The 22321-nt window shown below is 43.1% G+C and overlaps 2 protein-coding genes across 4 annotated transcripts in view; one reads left to right on the forward strand and one right to left on the reverse strand.

Moving 5' to 3' along the window:
• The window catches only part of LOC126354321 (uncharacterized), a 44662-nt gene that overhangs the window by 18800 nt on the left and 3541 nt on the right, over window positions 1-22321 (reverse strand). The window contains exon 1 of one of the 3 annotated variants that reach the window (XM_050003879.1): window positions 20295-20391. The exons of 1 other annotated variant lie outside the window; for it this stretch is intronic. In XM_050003879.1, coding sequence (XP_049859836.1) covers window positions 20295-20318 — 24 coding nt within the window. In that variant the 5' untranslated portion in view covers window positions 20319-20391. Of the gene's footprint in view, window positions 1-20290; window positions 20392-22321 lie in introns of those variants that run through there. One more of the 3 variants, XM_050003878.1, reaches the window with a different exon arrangement.
• Window positions 5049-18813, forward strand: LOC126354323 (uncharacterized). Its single transcript, XM_050003880.1, has 2 exons — window positions 5049-5535; window positions 18692-18813. The coding sequence occupies exons 1-2, from the start codon at window positions 5104-5106 to the stop codon at window positions 18698-18700; spliced, it is 441 nt and encodes a 146-aa protein (XP_049859837.1). The 5' UTR covers window positions 5049-5103; the 3' UTR covers window positions 18701-18813.

A 22321-nucleotide genomic window follows, 5' to 3' on the forward strand; every position in this document is an offset into this window, starting at 1 on the left:
GTATGCAGTCCTGATTGTGGCGCTCACCTGCACGGCGCCAAACACGCATATGACCATCATTGGCACCAAGGCAGAAGCGACTCTCATCGCTGAAGACGACAAGTCTCCATTCGTCCCTCAATTCACGCCTGTCGCAACACCACTGGAGGTGGGCTGCACGATGTTGGGGCGTGAGGGGAAGACGGCCTAACGGTGTGCGGGACCGTTGCCCAGCTTCATGGAGACGGTTGCGAATGGTCCTCGCCGATACCCCAGGAGCAACATTGTCCCTAATTTGCTGGGAAGTGGCGGTGCGGTCCCCTACGGCACTGCGTAGGATCCTACGGTCTTGGCGTGCATCCGTGCGTCGCTGCGGTCCGGTCCCAGGTCGACGGGCACGTGCACCTTCCGCCGACCACTGGCGACAACATCGATGTACTGTGGAGATCTCACGCCCCACGTGTTGAGCAATTCGGCGGTACGTCCACCCGGCCTCCCGCATGCCCACTATACGCCCTCGCTCAAAGTCCGTCAACTGCACATACGGTTCACGTCCACGCTGTCGCGGCATGCTACCAGTGTTAAAGACTGCGATGGAGCTCCGTATGCCACGGCAAACTGGCTGACACTGACGGCGGCGGTGCACAAATGCTGCGCAGCTAGCGCCATTCGACGGCCAACACCGCGGTTCCTGGTGTGTCCGCTGTGCCGTGCGTGTGATCATTGCTTGTACAGCGCTCTCGCAGTGTCCGGAGCAAGTATGGTGGGTCTGACACACCGGTGTCAATGTGTTCTTTTTTCCATTTCCAGGAGTGTATATATATCGAGGCAGATTTAGTCGCATGTTTTTTTTTTCAGATTACCGCATTTATATTTCATTCTACAGCATTCAAAGAAAAATATCCATAAATCCGCAAGGTGTCAAAAGTTAGGATGTTCACGTGCTCTTGTGCTCTTACACAGAAACCGCCACTGTCGTTAAATGAAGAGTTAATTTTAGCTATGTATCAGTCAGTCTTTGTTTTGTATGATTACAGAAATGACGAATGATATTAATTACACCAGAGCAGTTTATTTGAATGAACGTATTGTTAAGATTGAATGAAATATGTAATGGTACGGATTTCAACGCGCAGTGGTTCTAATGTTTATTTTTAAGAACAGAAGTGGGAATATGTTATTTCAGTAATTCGTCGTTTTCATTGCCGTTTTGAGAAAGTATGATTCTTTGGATTTTCAGTCCGTTAAATGCAGAGCAGGATTTTTATTGATATGAAGGATATTACGTGAAGTTAAGACCATATAACTAATTCTTGGGAAATATAGAGATTCTTTAGACTTACGTATTGAAGAGCAGAGCCTTATTTAAACCGCAGTCAGACACACGTTTAGAGCTTCAAATAGACAGTTTAGTCAATTAACGTTGTGCATATTCGAAGATTATGAACATTAGGCCCCTATTTGATTGAGCGAGAGCTCATTATTACTTTAGAGCCATGGAAAAGGATTCTAGAACAGGTAGCAGTTACATGCAAGTTTCGACATCGTCATCAAACGCCACAGCGCTGATGGGGATTTTCTGATGCGAAATGGCGTATGTTCTTCGAGTTCACGTACCGCCACTGTCCGGGATAGGCCCCACCCGAAGAAATGAGAAAGGATTCAAATATCCTGATTCCACTTCACTCACAACCACTGGCAGAACCGACTGCTGCATCGAAATCACAGTGTTCAGGATTTTCTGTGACGGACAGTTCTGTTGTTCACTAACCAGGGCCAATTCTCATTCAATCTTATAAATATTTTCTGGGCCAGTTTTATTTCGTCCAATTTGTGCTGTACTTGCACTCTGTGAGAATTACAAGTTTATTATTTTATTTAAAGGACATAAAAATGTGCAACGTCCCTGTCTCGCATTGGATACCATACAGGACACCACGGAAACAAAGAAAGGCAGGTAACAGCACATTATTGTAATGAACACAGTTCACATGTCTCCATTGTGATTACTTTCGATTAGCTCATGATGCTGTGCGATTGAAAATAACCGCGACTGTCATTCATACTTAGGCGTATACTGATAGCTGTCGTACACCCAAATATCTTCATGAAAATGTTGCTCCTATAGATCGAGATAAGTGACGAACAGACTCACTGTCCCGTGCGTAGCGTGACAAAATGATAAGCATTAACAGTCTGTGACTGGTAGTTCGTTTCATAAATCAGCAAATATTGCGCATAACAAACGTGTAGAGAGAGAGTAACAGAGATGCTGAAGAAGAAGATTATTATGAGAAAGGCTAATGACAGAATTTCAAGGACAAGCTTTGATTGATGAATTCAGGGATATATTACAACCCGCTACGTGTCCCTCTCATAGGAACAGTGAGAACAACATTAAATTAATTACAGCACACACATTGGCATTTAAAAGTCATGCTTCCCATGCTCCCTGTGTCAATGGAACGGTTCCAAGCCCTAACAAGTAGTACTGCTGGAAGTGCCCTCTGCCATGCTCCTTAGTGGGTTTGTGAAGTATGCATGTAGCACTACATGCGTCTGTGAATTGTGTAAACTTCTTAGTGTGTATTATATTTCAACTGTTTCTGTATTTCAAGAGGTGGAGATTAGGGACCAACCAAGAATTTCCCATATACAACGTGGAGAACCGCCTAGAAACCACATTCAGGCTTCTCAATGTAATACACCGACGGTCATTAATAAACCACGTGGATTCCATCCTGGCGCAGCACACCTTCTTGTCACAGAATCTAGCGAGCTACGCGTTCAGCTATACAAACGTATTGGTCACCTATCATAATTCGTGGTATATTAAATATTACCCTGTGCCACGGTTATTCGAGTGTGGATATGAGTGAGTGTATGAATACCGTAAACTAGATATACTTTGACCAATTTTCAGACTCAAATTTTCTTCCGTGATACGTTAGTGAATAGAGAGGCTTAAAATTATAAATGTAATGGAAGGTACCAGGATGGAGTAAGACTCACGTACCTCTAAATTTAGTTCAGCGTAATACATTAAATTCAATCCGTCTGAAACGATTATGCGATAAGTCACACAAATCTGAAGACTGTAAATTCAAATAAATACTTAGGGATCACAATTACAAATAACCTAAATTGGAACGATCACATGGATAATACTGTGGGTACAGCAAACCAAAGACTGCGATTCATTGGCAGAGCACTTAGAAGGTGCAACAAATCTACTAAAGAGAGAGCTTACACGACGCTTGTCCGCCCTATTCTGGAGTACTGCTGTGCGGTGAGGGATCCGCATCATGTGGGACTAACGGATGACATCGAAAAAGTACAAAAAAGGCCAGCTCGTTTTGTATTATCTCGAAATAGGGGAGATCGTGTCACAGACATGATACGTGAATTGGAGTGGCGATCATTAAAACAAAGGCGTTTTTCGTTGCTACGGGGTCTTCTCATGAAATTTCAATCACCAGTTTTCTCCTCCGATTGCGAAAACATTTTGTTGGTACCCACCTACATAGCGAGAAATGATCATCACGATAAAATAAGAGAAATTAGTGCTCGCACAGAAAAATTTAATTGCTCGTTTTTCCCGCGTGCCGTCCGAGATTGGAACGGTACGGAGACAGGTTGAAGGTGGTTCATTGAACCCTCTGCCTGGCCCTTTATTGTGAATAGCAGCGTAATCACGTAGATGTAGATGCGGAGCAAATCCTCATTTCAAAACATCCGTTGCAGTTATAATTAAGGTTTTCCATTTATTGAGACAATATCTGGCACTTGTGGCTAGAAAAACTTCATTCCTTGTTTCCGGAGGTATTTGACATTACATGTTATACCTGAAAACTTCCTGGACGGCAACAGCTTGCAGTTTGAGTAATATATGAATGACATTTACTATCGTTAGTTGTAGACTCATTAACAACTACAAATGAGCGTTAGTCTATAAAATGGTTCAAATGGCTCTGAGCGCTATGGGACTTAACATCTGAGGTCATCAGTCCCCTAGAACGTAGAACTAATCGAACCTAACTAACCTAATGACATCACACACATCCATGCCCGAGGCAGAATTCGAACCTACGACCTTAGCGGTCGCGCGGTTCCAGACTGAAGCACCTAGAACCTTAGGCTATATGTCGACGGTTAATTTTTTAAATGCTTAGTTTCACACTGCTATAGGCATCTACATCGTTTAATAAACTGCGTTTTTGTATTCCTCTGATGACAATGAGCAGTGGTCAGAGTTACCACAGAACAGAGAAGCTACGCACATGATCTATGAAATCATAATGTACCGGCAGGCATACAGATGCGAACAAGAAAACTAATCGGTGGTCTGTTTTGAGAATTATTCGAGTAATATACATGTTATAGTTGAAAACATTTGTCCGTTTGTAGATAAATGACATTAGTGGATTTTGCACAACCAGATTTGATTCAAATGGTTCAAATGGCTCTGAGCACTACGGGACTTAACTTCTGAGATCATCAGTCCCTAGAACTTAGAACTACTTAAACCTAACTAACCTAAGGACATCACACATACCCATACCCGAGGCAGGACGTACGTGGCGCCATCTAGTGTATATTGACGGAACTTTATCATCGAACAGTATAGATTGAACACCTAACTCAGAGCTGTAAAGGTTTTGGTGTCGAGTGTTCAAAGTAACCACGGTGGTTGTCTGTAAAAACGCTAACTGCAGTGGAAATCGGCCTCTGTGAAGTGGAGTTTCACAGTTTCCAACAATAACTCGGCCTCCGTAACTGGGTTACTTCGTTGCTGTAATCTCTACTACATTTTTTCCCGAGGCATCTTACACCGAACGGCCGCTTATTTGTCTCTGGAAAAACCCCTCAGCCGCTCCGATTCTAGTTGAAACTACTTCACCCCGTCGATAAACGAGTAGCCAGAAATAAAAAGAAAAAAAGAATAACGCTTCCGACGAAGTGATAACTGCTACAGAAAAGTAACTGCGGCGAGGACGACCCATATTCGGCGGTAGGTTATCGGCGCACTGGCGCGTAGGCGCCTCCGTATCCATATATACCGCCCCGTCGGCAACGGCAGTGCACTGCGACTGCATCCGCAAGAGAACCAGAACCGCTCGAGAGATGAGACCGTACACCAAGCTGTTGCTGGCGTTGGCGCTGGGCGTCGTGGTGGCGGCGTGCGTGGTGTCGGCGGCCAAAGGCGACGGCGACGACGAGAACGCGTCCGGCAACGCGGGCCACGAGGGCCACAGGGGCAGGCACGAGGGTGGAGGTCACCAGCACCACGGCGAGGGCCGCAACTGCAGCCACTCGCACGGCGGGGAAGGCGGCGCCGACCACGGGGGGCGGCCCGGCGCCAGGGGCCACCGCCACCACCACCACCACCACGGCCACCGCAGCCAGCAGGGCGAGCACAGCCACGAGGGCAGCCACGAGAGCCAGGAGAGCCACGAGGGCAGCCACGGCGGCCGCGGAGGACACCAGCACGGCCAGGGCGGCCAGGGCGGCCAGCAGGGGGGGCAGGACGGCTCCCACGCCGGGGAGAACCGCGAGGTGAGTGCCGCCTCTGGGACCCGTTCTGGGGTCCCCCAACTCCAGTCGATAGAAGCAGAACCGTTATACGTTCAAAACATTTGATCCAGTAAACATCCGCAACTGAGGAACATACCAGGGCTGGAACTTACACTACTGGTCATTAAAATTGCTACACCAAGATGAAATGCCGATGATAAACGGGTATTCATTGGACAAATATACTAGAACTGAAATGTGATTACATTTTCACGCAGTTTGGGTGCATAGATCCTGAGAAATCAGTACCTAGAACAACCACCTCTGGCCGTAATAATATGCAGGGCATTGAGTCAAGCAGAGCTTCGATGGCGTGTACAGGTACAGCTGCCCATGCAGCTTCAACATGATACCACAGTTCATCAAGAGTAGTGACTGGCGTATTGTGACGAGCCAGTTGGTCGGCCACCGTTGACCAGACGTTTTCAATTGGTGAGAGATCTGGAGAACGTGCTGGCCAGCGCAGCAGACGAACTGTATCCAGAGAGGCGCGTACAGGACCTGTAACATGCGGTCGTGCGTTATCCTGCTGAAGTGTAGGGTTTCGCAGGGATCGAATGGAGAGTAGAGACACGAGATGTAACACATTTGAAATGTAACGCCCACTGTTCAAAGTGCCGTCAATGCGAACAAGAAGTGACCGAGACGTGTAACCAGTGGCACCCCATACCATCACGTCGGGTGATACGCTCGAATGGCGATGACGAATACCCGCTTCAAATTTGCGTTCACCGCGATGTCGCTAAACACGGATGCGACCATCATATGCTGTAAACAGAACCTGGATTCATCCGAAAAAAATGACGTTTTGCTATTCGTGCTTCAAGGTTTGTCGTTGAGTACACCATCGCAGGCGCTCTTGACTGTGATGCGGCGTCAAGGGTAACCGCAGCCATGGTCTCCGAGCTGATAGTCCCTGCTGCTGCAAATGTCGTCGAACTGTTCGTGCCGATGGTTGTTGTCTTTCAATCGTCCCAATCTGTTGACTCAGGGATCAAGACGTGGCTGCACGATCCGTTACAGCCACGGGGATAAGATGCCTGTCATCTCGACTGCTAGTGATACGAGGCCGTTGGGATCCAGCACGGCGTTCCGTATTACCCTCCTGAACCCACCGATTCCATATTCTGCTAACAGTCATTGGATCTCGACCAACGTGATACGACAAATCGCAATCGCGATAGGTTACAATCCGACCTATATAAAAGTCGGAAACGTGATGCTACGCATTTCTCCTCCTTACACGAGGCATCACAACAACGTTTCACCAGGCAACGCCGGTCAACTGCTGTTTGTGTATGAAAAATCAGTTGGAAACCTTCCTCATGTCAGCACGTTGTAGGTGTCGCCACCGGCGCCAACCTTGTGTGAATGCTCTGAAAAGTTAATCATTTGTATATCACAGCATCTTCTTCCTGTCGGTTAAATTTCGCGTCTGTAGCACGCCATCTTTGTGGTGTAGCAATTTTAATGGCCGTTAGTGTAAATAGTCGCAACTATTTATTCACAACCCAGTTACATGTTTGCACCTCTGTACTGCAAAGTAGTCACCAGAGTTGTGTAGAACCTGTCGCCAGCGATGTGGAAGGCGTAGAAGACCGTTAGCAGAGCTTGTTCTGTTGATGGTGCGAATGGAGCGCTCTACTGGCTGTCGAATCTCTGGAACAGTTTTGAAGCCAATGCCACGAAGTGGTTCTTTCATTTTCGGAATCAAATCAAAGTCACATGGATTAAAGTGGGGGGAGTATGTTGGCTGGTACAGTACTGCATAGTCCTATCGACCGAACCATAGCTTGCGCTGTATGCGCGCGCGCATTGTCGTGCAAATTGATGGGTGTGTTGCGCAGGACGTGTCGCTGCTTTTTTCGCAAAGCTGCTCGCAGGTGATGCTCCAGAAACGAACAGTAATACTTTGCACTGACCGTCTGCCGTGGAGGAACGTAATGCGTTAGGATAACACCATCACAGTCGTACACGAGAATCACCATAACTTTCACCATACTGGGGCTCTGGCGCACAGTCGACTTTCGCGGCGACCCATAATGACGCCATTCGTTGGATTGCCGTTTCAGTTTTGGCTCGTACGATGCGGCCCACGTCTCATCCAGTGTTACGATACGGCGTAAGAAACCCTGTCCTTCACGCTCATAGCGCTCTAAGTGCGTTTGAGCAGCGTCATAACGCATCCATTTCTGCATTTCCTTCAAGTCATGCGGAACCCATCGAGATGCAATTTTTCTCATGCCCAGGCGTCCTTCAGGATGCGAAGCACAGTCGTATCCGCTATTACGATTTCGTGGGCTAGCTTGTGGATCGTGCGGCGTCGATCACTGTCCACTAACGCGGCAACAGCATGCACTTCTTCTTCAGAGACGCTATGACGACCTGCCCGATGCATGTCTGCTGCAGTCTGCCGACCTTCGTTGAAGGCTTTTACCCAACGTGCCACAGATCTGTACGGCAATGCCGATTCCCCGCACGCCTCTTGAAGACCTTGATGACACTGTCGTGCGGTACGACCTCTGGCACATTCAATCTTGATGCAACTCCGTTGCTCCTGTTTCGAAACCACCGTTACGTTAGACCGCTCACTCACAAGTGACTGTGATTCACTCGACTGTACGCACGCAGGTGACGTGAGATGAGCGAGTCAATTTGCTCGGAGGTAAGGTAGGTATGTCAACAACGTGTGCTATCAGGGACAATAGTAGATTCCATTGCATAGCGTCTCCACAGCAGTATTTTTACAGGTACCACCATTTGAATGCAACCCCTGTTTTGGCACGAACCGAGGTTGCAATCTTCCTACACTTCGGTCAGGGGGCCTGAAGTTGCAGTAAATCGCTGAAACTCATAGCCAAATAAAATAACAGTCTGGAAATTAGACGGCTGAAAGGTGGACATACAGATATTTTCACAGGGTGTTTCACTATTCGTGTTGCATACTTCTGGATTTTATAGAGGGCACTTAGTAGATCAAGTTTTCAATGAGAACCCACGTCCTGAAACGTCTAAGCTGAACGCGCCAGCTCCTGTAAATGTATGTATGTACAGGGTGATATCGTGATGATTTTAAGAACTTTCAAGGTTAATGTAGCTGGATAGATGTATCAGTTTGAGGTAATGGTGCCTGTTCTGGAAAGGGACGACTCGAAAATTATTAGTGAAAACTGTTCTGAAACCTCTGATAGTGGAATACAGTCTGTTCTTTCTAAGACTGTGGGTACGCAGCTTTCAGAGGTGGTAGTATAGACCGAAAAAAGGAAAAAAGTCCAGTAAACATGGGCTCAAAAAATTTATACCTTAACAGAAATGAGCACTTGTTCAATAGAGGTGATATTTTCACACAAGCGAAGAAGAGCAAGTGCTCATAGCTCTTTAGGTATGCATTTTACAGCCCTAGTTTACTAGACATTTTTTCTTGTTTTGGTCCATACTACCACCTATGAAAGTTGCGTACCCAACATTCTTAGCAACAACAGCATCGGTATGTGTGTTCCACTGTCACAGGTTTCAGAACGGTTTTGGCTTATAACATCCGACTCGTTCGTTTCCGGTGCAGGCACCCTTATCTCAAACAGGTACATTTATCCTTCTCCATCATACTTGAAAGTTTGTAACATCATGACGGAATCGCACTGAACATGCGTACATTTACAGGCACAGGCAACCATTGGATGATGTTTCTGGACTTGTGTTCCCATGTAAAAATTGGTCTGCTAAGTCCCTCTACAACATGTATAAGTCTGTATCACGAATTGCGAAAGACACTATAGAGTCAAAATCCACTTCAGTTGTCAGCAATTTCTTAATCTACTCCACGATCAGTTTCGAAGCATACAGTTTCATCTTCAGGTGCCATCAGGCGCCACCAGTCACTCCCGCGTCGTGCTGTCCAAACGGGCGCTGTGGCTGCTGGTCCTACGCTTCCATGCGTTTGTTTGAAGTGTGTGACCGCCCATGACTGGCCCGAACGCCACACATCTATATTCCCATAATTATTTGGTGACATCTGAAGATGAAGCTTTAAGCTTCGAATCTGGTCTTGGAGTAAAAGGAGAAATTTCCTCTCAACCGAAGCGAATTTCTGTTCTATAAATCAGTCAGTTAAAACGAAACCCCTCTAGGTCAGTTTGTTTGTGTGCCTCTCCTTCAGTTACGACCCCTTTTCCCAGGAATAGTAATGGGGATCAAGCTAAAACTCGTGTCAAATAGCAAGGTCTAGAGTGCTTTGGCAGTATAAAAAATTCAAGCTCCTAAGAATGCAGTCAAAAGATACGGCCATTTAATTCACATAGTTTGATACTTGTTAATTTACTCATCAAATCCAATAGTGAACTTCCCGTTGAGCTAGAATCGTGAAATTCGGCAAGAAGATACAGTATGTTATACAGAACAAATAAGTAAAAAAATCCGAAAACTGTTGATTTAAAATTATATCACATAAAAATATTTTCTTCCCATTTGTTGTCCGGCTCTCTGTCCGTCTGTCTGTTACGACCCCTTTTCCTCAGGAACGAGTAGAAGCATCAACTTGAAATTTATGTCATGTACGAAGGTTCACCGTCCCTTGGCTGTGTAAAAAATCTAAGCTTTTAACCCAATGCAGTCAAAAGATACGGCCATTTATGTTACTTATTTAAATACTTGCAGACTCTCATCAAAACCTAAAGACCAACTTCCCCAGTACGTAAAAAGGCTTGTTAGGGACACTCAAAACGCGAGTCCTTCTCGCACCTGACCGGTTTCTTTTCTTTTTTTTTAATATTGCAGTCTGCCTTTTTTCTGCTTATTGCCTAAATCAGCGATGCGTTTTAGGATATAAAACACAATGTCGCTTCGCTGAACTGCAGCTGCGGCAGGTAGTCAGTTAAACTATCATCAACCTTAAGATTGGTTTTTGCATCACACTCCCTTTCTCGGCAGGTTTCTATAGGAGGTTGTATACCGTTCCCTTACTCCGACCTATTAACTGACTCAGCTAATTATACAGGGTGGTCAGAAACAGTCTGAAAAGTTTGTAAGGGAGTTGCAGGCTAGGTTGTCCTGAGATATAATTGTTAAGAATAAAATTCAATACATTGTGCTGTTTCCGAGTTGATTAGAACTGAAGTTAGTCAAACAAGCCGCTGCATCAGTAAATTCAATCGGCTCGACAGCTACTATTAGTATCAGTTGTTCCTACAGCGCAGATGATAGCGCACGAGACTGCTCAACCTTCGGCTCGGGTACGATCATTACTACCGTCCAATGTCAAATTTTTGAGTCACACTCCTCTTCGGTGTGAGTAAACCAAACGAGGAACACGTTTGCTGACTCCGTATCTGGCCGGGCGCTTACATTTGAGCGCGCAGCGGCCAGATTGGCTAACTTGAGTGCTAATTAACCCGGAAACGGTACAAAGTATCGAATTTTGTACTCAACAATTATTTCTCACCACAACCTACCCTGCAACATCATTACAAGATTTTCAGACGGTTTCTGAGAACACAGTCAGAGGTGGTGGTAAGTTCCTAAGCGATCAGACTGTTGAGGTCATCGGTCAAATCACTACTGTAGAGGGATCTACAGTTTAACGAGGACTCAGAGCCACGATGAAAAGGTGAAGCATGACCTGGGGCTCAGGGCAGACTCGTCATCCGCAGTAAACTCATTCCAGTACTACTCTGATAAAATGTTATTTATGTGCAATCGTTGTTATTAATCCTCAGAGACATACGAATGCCTTCTGCGCACAGTTGATAAATGATGAGTAAAAAAGAAAATGTTTCCGAACAAAAAGTTTACCTTCATGTGACCTTGTTTATTTTGAGAGATAGGGGAGCGGAGGGGATAGTGCGGTCCACCGTCCTTCAGACTGGTTTGATGCGGCCCGCTTGGACTTCCTCTCCAGTGCCAAGCTCTTCGTCTCACATCAGCATTTTGACCCAATGTCTTTAGTTCTTTGTTGGGTATATTCCAATCTCTCTCTACAGTTTTTGTTTCTTTATGGCGACCCCTAGAACAATGGAAGCTATTTCCCGATGTCTTAAAATATGTCCTATCATCCTGTCGGCTCCTCTAGTCAGTCTTCCTCACCGATTCTGCGAAGTGCTTCCTCATTACTTATCTGCCCGTTTAATCTTAGGTGGCCTCTAACATCACATCTTCAAACGCTTCGACTCCCTTCTATTTCTGTTTTTCCTAAAATCCACGATTCACCGCCATACAATGCTGTATTCCAAACATACATTCTTCTAAACTTCTTCCCCAACTTAAGGCCTATGTCTAATACAAGTAAACTTTTTTTATTATAAATTTGAGCCTGGGTCACGCAAATCTTATCACTCTTAGATTCAACTGGATAAAAAGCCACCTTCAAATGGTCTATTTAAAAAGAGAGGAAAATGCGGACAGTACAATATTAGGAAACTACATTATAAATCATGATGACTTCTAAACATAATTATACGGTCTTGTATAGGTAAAATATTGTTCTTTACAGAAGTTCGTTTGATTAGTAATTTTCGTCCTTACTAATTTACTATTACACTTTATCTCTCTTCCTAAATAATAACTTGATACTGACTTGCTAAGAAGGTGAAAGTGGTGATGATACCATTTGTGTGAGCTGAGGCTGAAATATATAATTAAAAAATTCAGTATGTTTCCTTAAAGCGGTGTGCGTACTCTGTGTAAGTACTAGTCGATTTATTCTCGCGAGGAACGCTGGCTGCATCTTTACTTTCCCGCGTTTCACGCCTTCCTTGATTCTTCTGTGGCGCGGTGTTTCGCTACCAAGATAGCAGAATTTCTTCACCTCAGATGCTATACGGTCCTCAGTTTTGATGTCAAGTTCATTGCTTAATCTCATTTCTGCTACACCTCATTACTTTCATCTTTCTTAGGTCTACTCTCAGTCCATAATTGTCCCCATTAGGCTTCAATTCTTCCTCATTTTCCCTGGCGACAACAACGGCGTTCGCAAATTTTGTCATCGACATTCTTCCACCATGAAGTTGAATCCCATTTCTCAACCTTTATTCATTTCCTTTGTTTCTTCTTCAATGCACAGGTTTAACAATTGACTATACCCATGCCTTACATCGTTTTTAATACAAGCATTTCTCTCTTGGCCTTCCTTTTGTTCTTTATTGGTTTCTGTATGTATTGTTTAGAGGCCTACACGCAGGGTGGTAGTTGTGGGGGGGGGGGGGGGGGGTGCGCTTCCACTAGATAAATTGAAATCTTCTAGTACCAAAATGCTTTCTTAATATTATTCATTCTTGATTGTAACTGAAAGTCAAGTGAAAGGAGTTTCAATATAAAGAAGGTGATGAAAAACAGCAGATGAAGATTCACGAAACTATGTGAGGTTTCGACGCTTGTAAAGCAGCGTAGATGAACAAGATTAGCCCCCATTACTTTATTTCAGAGACGTGTTTCCGCTGTCCACGTAGGTTACATTAATAATAATCTTGCAAGGGGAAGAGGTGGGTAATTCATTGAGGATAAGCGAAGGTAAATTACTAGTCCATCTGAAGTTTACCCACTCATAGAAGTTGTAAAGCACACTAGCCAGTCAATTCCGAGAAAAAAAGTGTAAAGTTTCGAGTGCCGCTTTATATATTTTAAATATTTTCATGTGGAGTAACCAACTTAGCGAGAGCGATTCTTGAGTTCTACAACAGTAGTCAAATAATAACCTAATAATAAACAATGAACTTCACACTTCAGTAACATTGCTGTAAATTAAATAAATATTTATTTAGAAGTTTTGCGGAAATTTGAGCTTGAAACACGTTTATTGGTCATTTAATGGGAATGAAAACAGCAAATCAATTCTTGTCCGCCTGTCACGCTGTTAAAAGGCTTACTCGAATCCGTATTTATATAATAATATGAAAAGTAACAGTAGGTGAAATAAGCTCTCCAAACCCTACGCCCCCCCCCCCCCTCCGCCCCCACGCGAAAAATAATTCTTCGTGCGGGCCTGTATATAACTCACCTTCCCTAGAGCCTACACCCATTTTCCTGAGGATTTCAAGTACCTTGATCCACCTTACGTTGTCAAATAATCTTCCTTGGTCGAAAAATGCTACGAAGATGTCGTCATTTGCCTTTAACTCTTCGTTTAGTTAACAAATATAACGTGACACCAGCCTCTCTGGTGCTTTTACCCTTCCTAAAGCATCTCCCGAAGTTTCCGTGATTGGAAATATTCACTGTTAATTAAGTAGTATCAAAGAAAGAGGTTCCGTGAAAAGTATAAGACGGTCTCGTTCTCAACAAACTGATAGTAAAAGTGATTGAGGTGGAGCAATGAAGGCACAGGGCTCTCAGTCGAATGGAGCAGATTTCAAGCCTCCTTTAAGCGATCCAATTTTATGTTTTCATTGGTTTTCCTAACTCACTTTGTAGAATGTCGGGATGATTCCTTCGGTAAGGTAACGATCGAATTTATCTCACGTCGTCCAACTCCTTTCCTAAATCAGCTACAATCAGACCGTTGTCAAGAGGACAGTCAAGTCTGACCTACCTTCCTTCCTTCTTTTTTACTAGAGGAAACCCCTCTGACAGACAGAGGAAATCAAATTTTTTGTATCTAAGTTTTCAAAAAGTCCTGTTTTCCATACAAGTTCTCCTGTCTCCTGCAGCCCACCCCTTCAATGTGCTTGAAGAGCGGCATCTGGAACCAGCAAAAGGTATTGTGATGATTTAACGCTACACCGAGTTTAAGGAAGTTTCCTCGGCTTCAAATATATAATTGTTATCCATTTTTCATCAGTCACCAAGTGCAAAAAGTCGACCGTCCGTTATACAGTTAAGTCGTACCATAAGCTTATGAATGTATCAACAGAGGCTAGTTTTCATGATTGCACTCGGAAAAAAAGCATCAGGTGATTCTGAAATAAGTTTGTGCGCAATATAACATAGTGTCAGATATCTGGCTCAGTCAACGAGAGTTACATTGTCCTTCAAGAATACGGCAAGTTTTAGTTTCGAGTTAAGTAAGCGTATGAGTCTCAGCATTACAAATATACAAGGAAAATCAACGGGTTAGGCGTTTCGTTGAGTTAGTTCCTGAATATTTGCAAAAGAAAGAGATATGGCGCAACATCCGTCAAAATAAACTTTCTTGTGATAATTCTGGAATCACAACGAGTTTGGGTGGAGTTAGGATATATTTCCCGTTTGTCCACAATGATTTAGGTGTTTGGAGATTTTCATAAACTTAGCAAGAGTTTCAGACAGTTCCATTAATCTGGCGACGGTCTCTCCCATCAGACATCTTTTTTCGACTATTTTCCTGCCCCGCTTCGAACTGCACCTTTATGATGAGAACTTTATCTCTGTACCCTTTCTGTCTTCCTTCCTGTCTCACACCTCTTCACAGCGGCCAGCAGTACGAAAGGTTCGAAACAGATTTACCAACAGCGGCATTTGAACCAGATCCCCGTGTGACACTTCTGCCCGTACAAATTTCACCGTCTGCAAACGTGTAATCTGGAGGTCTAACTGTGAACGATTTGCTGATAGAAGTTTTGTACCAGTCTCTCAAGCTAGTTCCGATAGTTCAGTTGATACCTTGCGTTTTCGATGGCAGAGATTCCTCTTCGAATTATAATCCGACACACAGTTTCACTCCGTCACAATTTAATGGAGGGTCTGCATTAAATTCGAGGGGCGTTCATTTAGTAATGCAATACTTTTTCTGAAAGCTGGTTGGTTTTACTGTAGGTTCCAATACACCATATTATTCCCCATTATTTTAACTACGAAACTCTATTTTTAATAATAATCCCCGTTTGATGCGGTGGCCTTATGCCACCCTGGTAGGAGGGGCTCTGTGCCCGTATGGTATCACCCTGCTGCCCGACGTCGGAGTCAACGACTTGCTGCATCGCACTTCCCTATCTTCCACGTATTGCTTCCCAAGAGCGCATCCTTCATTGAGCCAAACAAATGGAAGTTGGAAGTTTCGAAATCCGGGCTGTAGGGGGGACGAGGAAGAACAGTCCAATGATATTTTGTGAGCTCCTCTCGGGTGCACATACTTGTGTGATGCCTTGCGTTGTCATGGAGAAGTAGTAGTTCGTATGCTTTCACGACGAACATGCTTCTTCAATTTCGTGAAGGTAGCACAATAACTGCAGTTATTTGTTTTCAGAAATAACTGCGTTGGTCTTTTATCTTTGACAGTCATGGTCTCAGTCAGACAGGCGCAATGTTCCCCGGCATTTTGATTTGCAGCGCGTTATCTTGTCCCACTTAGTTTCACGTGAGCTCCCGAGGCCCACCGCACGGCGTCCATGGAGACGAGGTGCACGGCTCTCGGCAGGGGAGTAATCATTTTCATCATCATTGACCCGTAAGTTGCCAAAGTGGCGTCAACTAAACATGACTTGCAATACAGCGGCCGAGCTCCCCCGCATGGGGCCTCCCGGCCAACAATGCCATACGATCATTCCGTTTTTCATTTTTTTCAGCCGATAATAGGGCGCGGAAAAAAATGTGTTGCATTACTTATTGAACGACGCTCGTAACAGGACAGGTTCTTGGTCATGCGTGTGACCAAGGATCTGTAAACTGTTAGCAATATTATATATTCCTTTTATTGGCATCCTTGTTAGATGCGACAATTACACTTGCATTCTGCCTCATTATAAACTTTCATACAGTTTTGAATTTCAATCTCGGCTGAATGGAGTCTTTCGAGACTACGATTTTAGAACTCGTAAATTAGTTCTAAGTCGTAATGTGAGCTTAGCTTCTCGCGCTGATTTCCACATTTTCAAACGGCCCAGATAAGTTATTTGCCGTTACGCACAGCGATAACAACTTTTATATCAACTGGTCGTCATAACAAAAGTTCGAAGTATAAATTTGGTTCGCCCCTTGAAAGTAAACTACCATGACCTCTAGATAATCTTCGTCTTGTACTACGCAAATGATAAACAGGCTTTTCCTAGAACTTAGCCCGCTGATAGGAGTCGGTCGCAAACTGGACCAGGACAGCGAAACAGTTCAGAAGTCATCTAAGTCTTCAAACTGTAAACCAGTCAAACAAGTCTCCCTTATCAGGAAGATAACACTTGACCCCAGCATGCGAAACAAAATTTAATGAGGACATTGTTTGTTTACTGTTTGTTGCTTGCAGCATCCGAGTTTCTGTCTAAATGGTAGAGAACAGGGAAATAAAAACTGTTCAAGCTGTAGAAATAACATCAGACTTCAGGCGCCTGAACCGGTACTGGTACCTAGCTACATGTGAAACAAAATTTATTTCATTCGCTTAAGTTCAAGCTTGCATTTCTCATGATTATTGCGCATTTAAGTCTAACTCCTGTATATCAATTTAACGTCACCGTTCAGTAAGTTAAGTTAGGCTATCATTAGCCTAGCAAACACTTACAAGTGGCACCACAAATAAACAAGTTGTTTTGAATAGTACTCTAAATCTTCAACTTTTGTAATCCTGCATTCCTCAGCTGGGTGTACTATTACGGTATATCGATAATTTTTACTTTTGGACCGTCTAACTACACCTGAACGAAACATAATTTTCGTGCCATGTTTCATTGTTGTAGTTAGACGGTCCAAAAGTAAAAATTATCAATGTACCGCATTAGTACTTTACATATTTACTCCTGGTCGCAGACTGACTAACACAGAACATTATCATTTCTAAACCTGTGCTAGTTGAATGCTAACAACTCTCTAACTGTTGCTTTGTACTTGACGGCTCTGTAAGGCCACGCGTAGGACAGAAATTAAAAACGCTAATATATAAAGGTATTACATTTTACATATTTACATGAAAACAGAAAAAATAAAAATGTAACAACGCAACAAGCAGTGAAGTTTCTTGATTAACTGCAACCTCTGTATTTAAAAATGTTTATCAGAATGAAATGTTAAAAGAACTTCCAAAGCCCGCCAGAAACTTTCTGGAAAGTTGAATTTTAATGCCTTAGTTTTGTTAACTGAGGGTCTTGCCACAGTGATAACACCGGTTCCCACCAGATCACCGAAGTTAAGCGCTGTCGGGCTGGGCTAGCACTTGGATGGGTGACCATCCGGTCTGTTGGGAAGCGGGGTGCACTCAGCCCTTGTGAGAGAAACTTGATTCAGAAGTAGCGGCTCCGGTCTCGTAAACTGACATACGGCCGGGAGAGTGGTGTGCTGACCACATACCCTTCCATACCCGCATCCAGTGACGCCTGTTGTCTGAGGATGACACGGCGACTGGTCGGTACCATTCGGCCTCTCAAGGCCTGTTCGGACGGAGTCAGTTTTACTAACTAATACTTTATTTTAGGAAAGTTATACATTTTTGTAAACAGAATGATTAGTTTACAAAACTATAATATTCTAGCTGGGAAGGGATTGCATTTTGAAGTCCATATATTCTGGAGTGCGAAAATTTTGGATACGGATAACTGTTGAAATACCAGCTTACTGGAAAAAGTAAAATGTTTCTTTGAAAGACGAAAATGAGAGCTTTCAAATCAGCCACGTCAATCTTGAAACAGACAGTTATTAGCGGGGACAAATTTTGTGGTTTACGTTGTTTACATGACCATAAAATTGTAAATATTTCCTTAAATAAAATGTTTCCATATGTACCATCATAATCGTCGGTAGTTTGAAAACTGTACTGTGAATAATAAACTGTACTGAATAAGAATTTACTAATGTTGTGTAATCATGTCCATATATTACGTGTATAATAGAAAGCAAAAAATATATATATTTATTTAAGAATTGGGATTATAACAAATGTAGGTGTCCTACCTTGCCAAGTCTCGAATGGTTAGCGGTAGTTCTATGTATTAACTAGTTTCTTACCGAGCGAGGTGGCGCAGTGGTTAGACACTGGACTCGCATTCGGGAGGACGACGGTTCAATCCCGCGTCCGGCCATCCTGACTTAGGTTTTCCGTGATTTCCTTAAATCGTTCCAGGCAAATGCCGGGATGGTTCCTTTGAAAGGGCACGGCCTACTTCCTTCCCCGTTCTTCCCTAATCAAACGAGACCGATGACCTCGCTGTCTGGTCTCCTTCCCCAAAACAACCCAACCAACCAACTAGTTTTTTCATTACAGCTTTCTTTCGCTGAATAGTCTTTTAATTTCTATTTTATTTTCTCATTTCAGAACTATTAGACGACGGATAACGCCGGCTTCATTGAAGACACGACCATATCTAGAGGTCTGCTGTACATAGATACAAACTGTTGACGTCAACTGCAACCTAATAAAATTACACGTTGTTAGTATTGCTTGTTTCATTTCAACGTCCAAGTAACACACCTGCAAAAAAACTAATGAGCCTTTTATTAAATTTTTACGTTTTTCTTGTGGGGCGCATCTAACAAAGCTACATTCCATGGCTGAGATTAGATAAAAGGACGGAGAAGTGTTGTCATAACTCATTACCTATTTCTTGCAAGTGTTTCAGAGATGAATTCACAACACCTAATTCGACTGACACAAATTATTAACGAATGATGTACGACGGAAAAGTTTGTGTGCATGGAATGCGATGCCAGAAATACAATACGGAGGGGTTAATTAACGATTTAAATACATACTAAGTATTCCCACATGTATTCGAGTAGTGATTTTGTGTTGGATGCAATAGGTAAGATAATAGAACACTCAAAATGATTTAATACATGAAATGTGGATTGATAATAGACTAAAACTGACTTCGGCGTTACTATTTAAGCAAAACTAATTAAAATAAGTTAGAATAAAAGCAGTATATGAATGGGTTATGCCTACAACTGAAACAAAACGTAAATTTAAATGAGGCATTGCGTGGGTAGTTGTACACACATCATCACTACAGACAGAAGAAAAACTCAAAAACTTGGGGCTGACAAGCATGCAACACCTTTCATCAAGTTGACGTCGATTCAGAGATGCTATGAAATGAACGTATCAGAACTATGCCAACAGCAAGCAGTGTTTTCGACTTTTATGGAATAGCTCTTTCACAACCATACTGTACGTTTTTATTTACTTTCTCACAACTAGTTACAAGGCCGAAGCCTCATTATTCATTGAAGTCAGAAGTTACATTTGTTCACGGGTCAATGGCTAGACAAAAATCAATTAAAAATCGTAATTTATAGCTGCCTTAAGAACACACAAGAAAGAAGAGTGAAGTGGAAGGAGCATATTAGTGTAAAGGAAAATAACATATTGTAGAGAATAGTTCACCTTTACTAGTTAGTGTGTAGAAACACAGGAATGTCAGTTCAGAGGTCATACATTATTTTGAAAGGAGGAAGAATATATAATTGAGTGGAACGACAAAATTCTCATATAATTCTGCTATTTACATTGCTTTACATAGATCATTTATGTTATACTCTAAATCGCATATGAAGTCTATATACGGCAATACTTGACAACGTATAAATTAATTGAAATAGTGAAGTGTGTACCAGTAGCCTAGAGTTAATGTAAGTCCTGCTGTGCCTAAGTATGATTTTACTCGTTTTTTGTAAGTACGGAGAAAACTGTGAGTCGTCTCACTACTCCTACTTTTATGAAAGTTATGAAAAAGTAACAACCGTATCTCACTTTTGACGTAAAAGGCAAACTGTACAATCTCATCTCAGTTATATGATAGCGTTGCTATATAATTTTGTGTTCACTGTTGAAAATGGACTTCATCAGGCTAGTTTAAAGTTGTAATAGTGATCAATGTTTCAATAGGTTTTGCACGTATGTACATCTACATACATACTCCGGAAGCCACCGTGCAGTACATGGCGAAGAGTATCTCGTACCACTACTAGACATTTCTCCTTTCCTGTTCCACTAGCACAGAGAGCGAGCGAAGAACAACTGTTTATATGCCTCCGTATGAGCCCTGATTTCTGGTATCTTATCTTCGTGGTACTTACGCGCAATGTATGTTGGAGGCAGCAGAAACGTCCGGCAGGCAACTTCAAATGCCGGTTCTGTAAATTTTCTCAACAGTGTTCTTCGAGAAGAACGTCGCCTTCCCTTCTTGGCTTTCCTGTAATAAATGCGTGTTGCTCGAAGCTGCCAGTAACAAGTCTAGCAGCCCGCCTCTGAATTACATCGATGGATTCCTAAAATTCTACCTGGTGCGGATCTCAAATACACTAGCAGTACTTAAGAATAGGTTGCACTAGTGTCCTGTCGCGGTCTTCTTTAAATTTGAAGCACACTTTTCTAAAATTCTCCCAGTAAACCGAAGTCGACCATTCGCCATCCTTATCATAATTCTTACATGATCGTTCCAGGTCATATGACTATGCGACAATAAGCCCAGATATGTTAACGTTGTGGCTGTGTCAAGCAGCACACTGCTCATGCTGTGCCCGAGCATTACGGGTTTCTTTTTCCATTCTAATCTGCATTACATTTTTTTACGTTTACTGCTTGCTGCCGATCAAGACATAAAGTAAATCATCGAGTAGAACTGAAGTGATATCTGGCGTTCCGCAAGATAGTGTCATAGGCCCTCTGCTGTTCCTGATTTACATAAATGATCTAGGTGATAATCTTAGCAGTCCCCTTGGATTGTTTGCGGATGACGCTGTAATTTACCGTCTAGTAAAATCATCAGACGATCAATTCCAATTACAAAATGATATAGATAGAATTTTCTGTATGGTGCGAAAAGTGGCAATTGGAACTAAACAAAGAAAAGTGTGAGGTCATCGACATGGGTAGTAAAAGAAATCCGATACATTTTATGTATACGATAAACCGCACACATCTAAGCGCTGCCAATTCGACTAAATACCTAAGAATTACAATTACGAGCAGCTTCAGTTGGAAAGACCACGTAGATAATATTATGGGGAAGGCGAAACAAAGACTGCGCTTTATTGGCAGAACACTTAGAAGACACGACAGACTCACTAAAGAGACAGCCTACATTACACTTGTCCGTCCTCTGCTGGAATATTGCTGCGCGGTGTGAGATTCTTACCAGGTAGGATTGACGGAGGACATCTAAAAAGCACAAAGAAGGGCAGCTCGTTTCGTGTTATCGCGCAATAGGGGTGAGAGTGTCACTGATATTATTCGTGAGTTGGGGCGGCAGTCTCTGAAACAGTTGGGGTGGAAGTCTCTGAAACAAAGGCGGTTTTCTTTGCGGCGAGATACATTTTCGAAATTTGAATCACCAACTTTCTCTTCCGAATGCGAAAATGTTGACACCCTCCTGCGTAGGGAGAAATGATTATCATAATAAAATAACAGAAATCAGAGCTCGAACGGAAAGATTTAGGTGTTTCTTTTTCTCACACGCCATTCGAGAGTGGAATGGTAGAGAAGTAGTATGAAAATGGTTCGATGAATCCTCTGCCAGGCACTTAAGTGTGAATTGCAGAGTAACCATGTAGATGTAGATGTAGAAATTTTCTCAAAGTCATCTCATGTTTTGCTCTAGTCACTAAAACGACGATACGTTGCCATACACCACAGCGTCATTAGGAATCAACCACAGATTGTTCCCCATCCCGTCCTCCAGATCATTTATGTACACATAGAAAACTGTGGTCCTGTCACACTTCTCTGAGACACTCCTGATAATGCCCTTGTCTCTCATTAACACTCGCCGTCGAGGACATCGTACTGGGTCCTATTACTTAAGAAGTCTTTGTTTGGACGTTAAAATTGTAACAGTCTAAAGGTGACATGCAAAAAACCCACATATTGGCGTTAAGTATACAACATGACTGCATATGCAAATGATAAGAATTTTAGCGCAGCCACATAAACCAGAGAAGTAAC

Source organism: Schistocerca gregaria, chromosome 3 (genome assembly GCF_023897955.1).
Source record: "Schistocerca gregaria isolate iqSchGreg1 chromosome 3, iqSchGreg1.2, whole genome shotgun sequence".
Taxonomy (NCBI): domain Eukaryota; kingdom Metazoa; phylum Arthropoda; class Insecta; order Orthoptera; family Acrididae; genus Schistocerca; species Schistocerca gregaria.

Excerpts from the sequence above, each read along its gene's own strand:
- LOC126354323 (XM_050003880.1), top strand. The coding sequence starts at position 5,104 with ATGAGACCGTACACCAAGCTGTTGCTGGCGTTGGCGCTGGGCGTCGTG.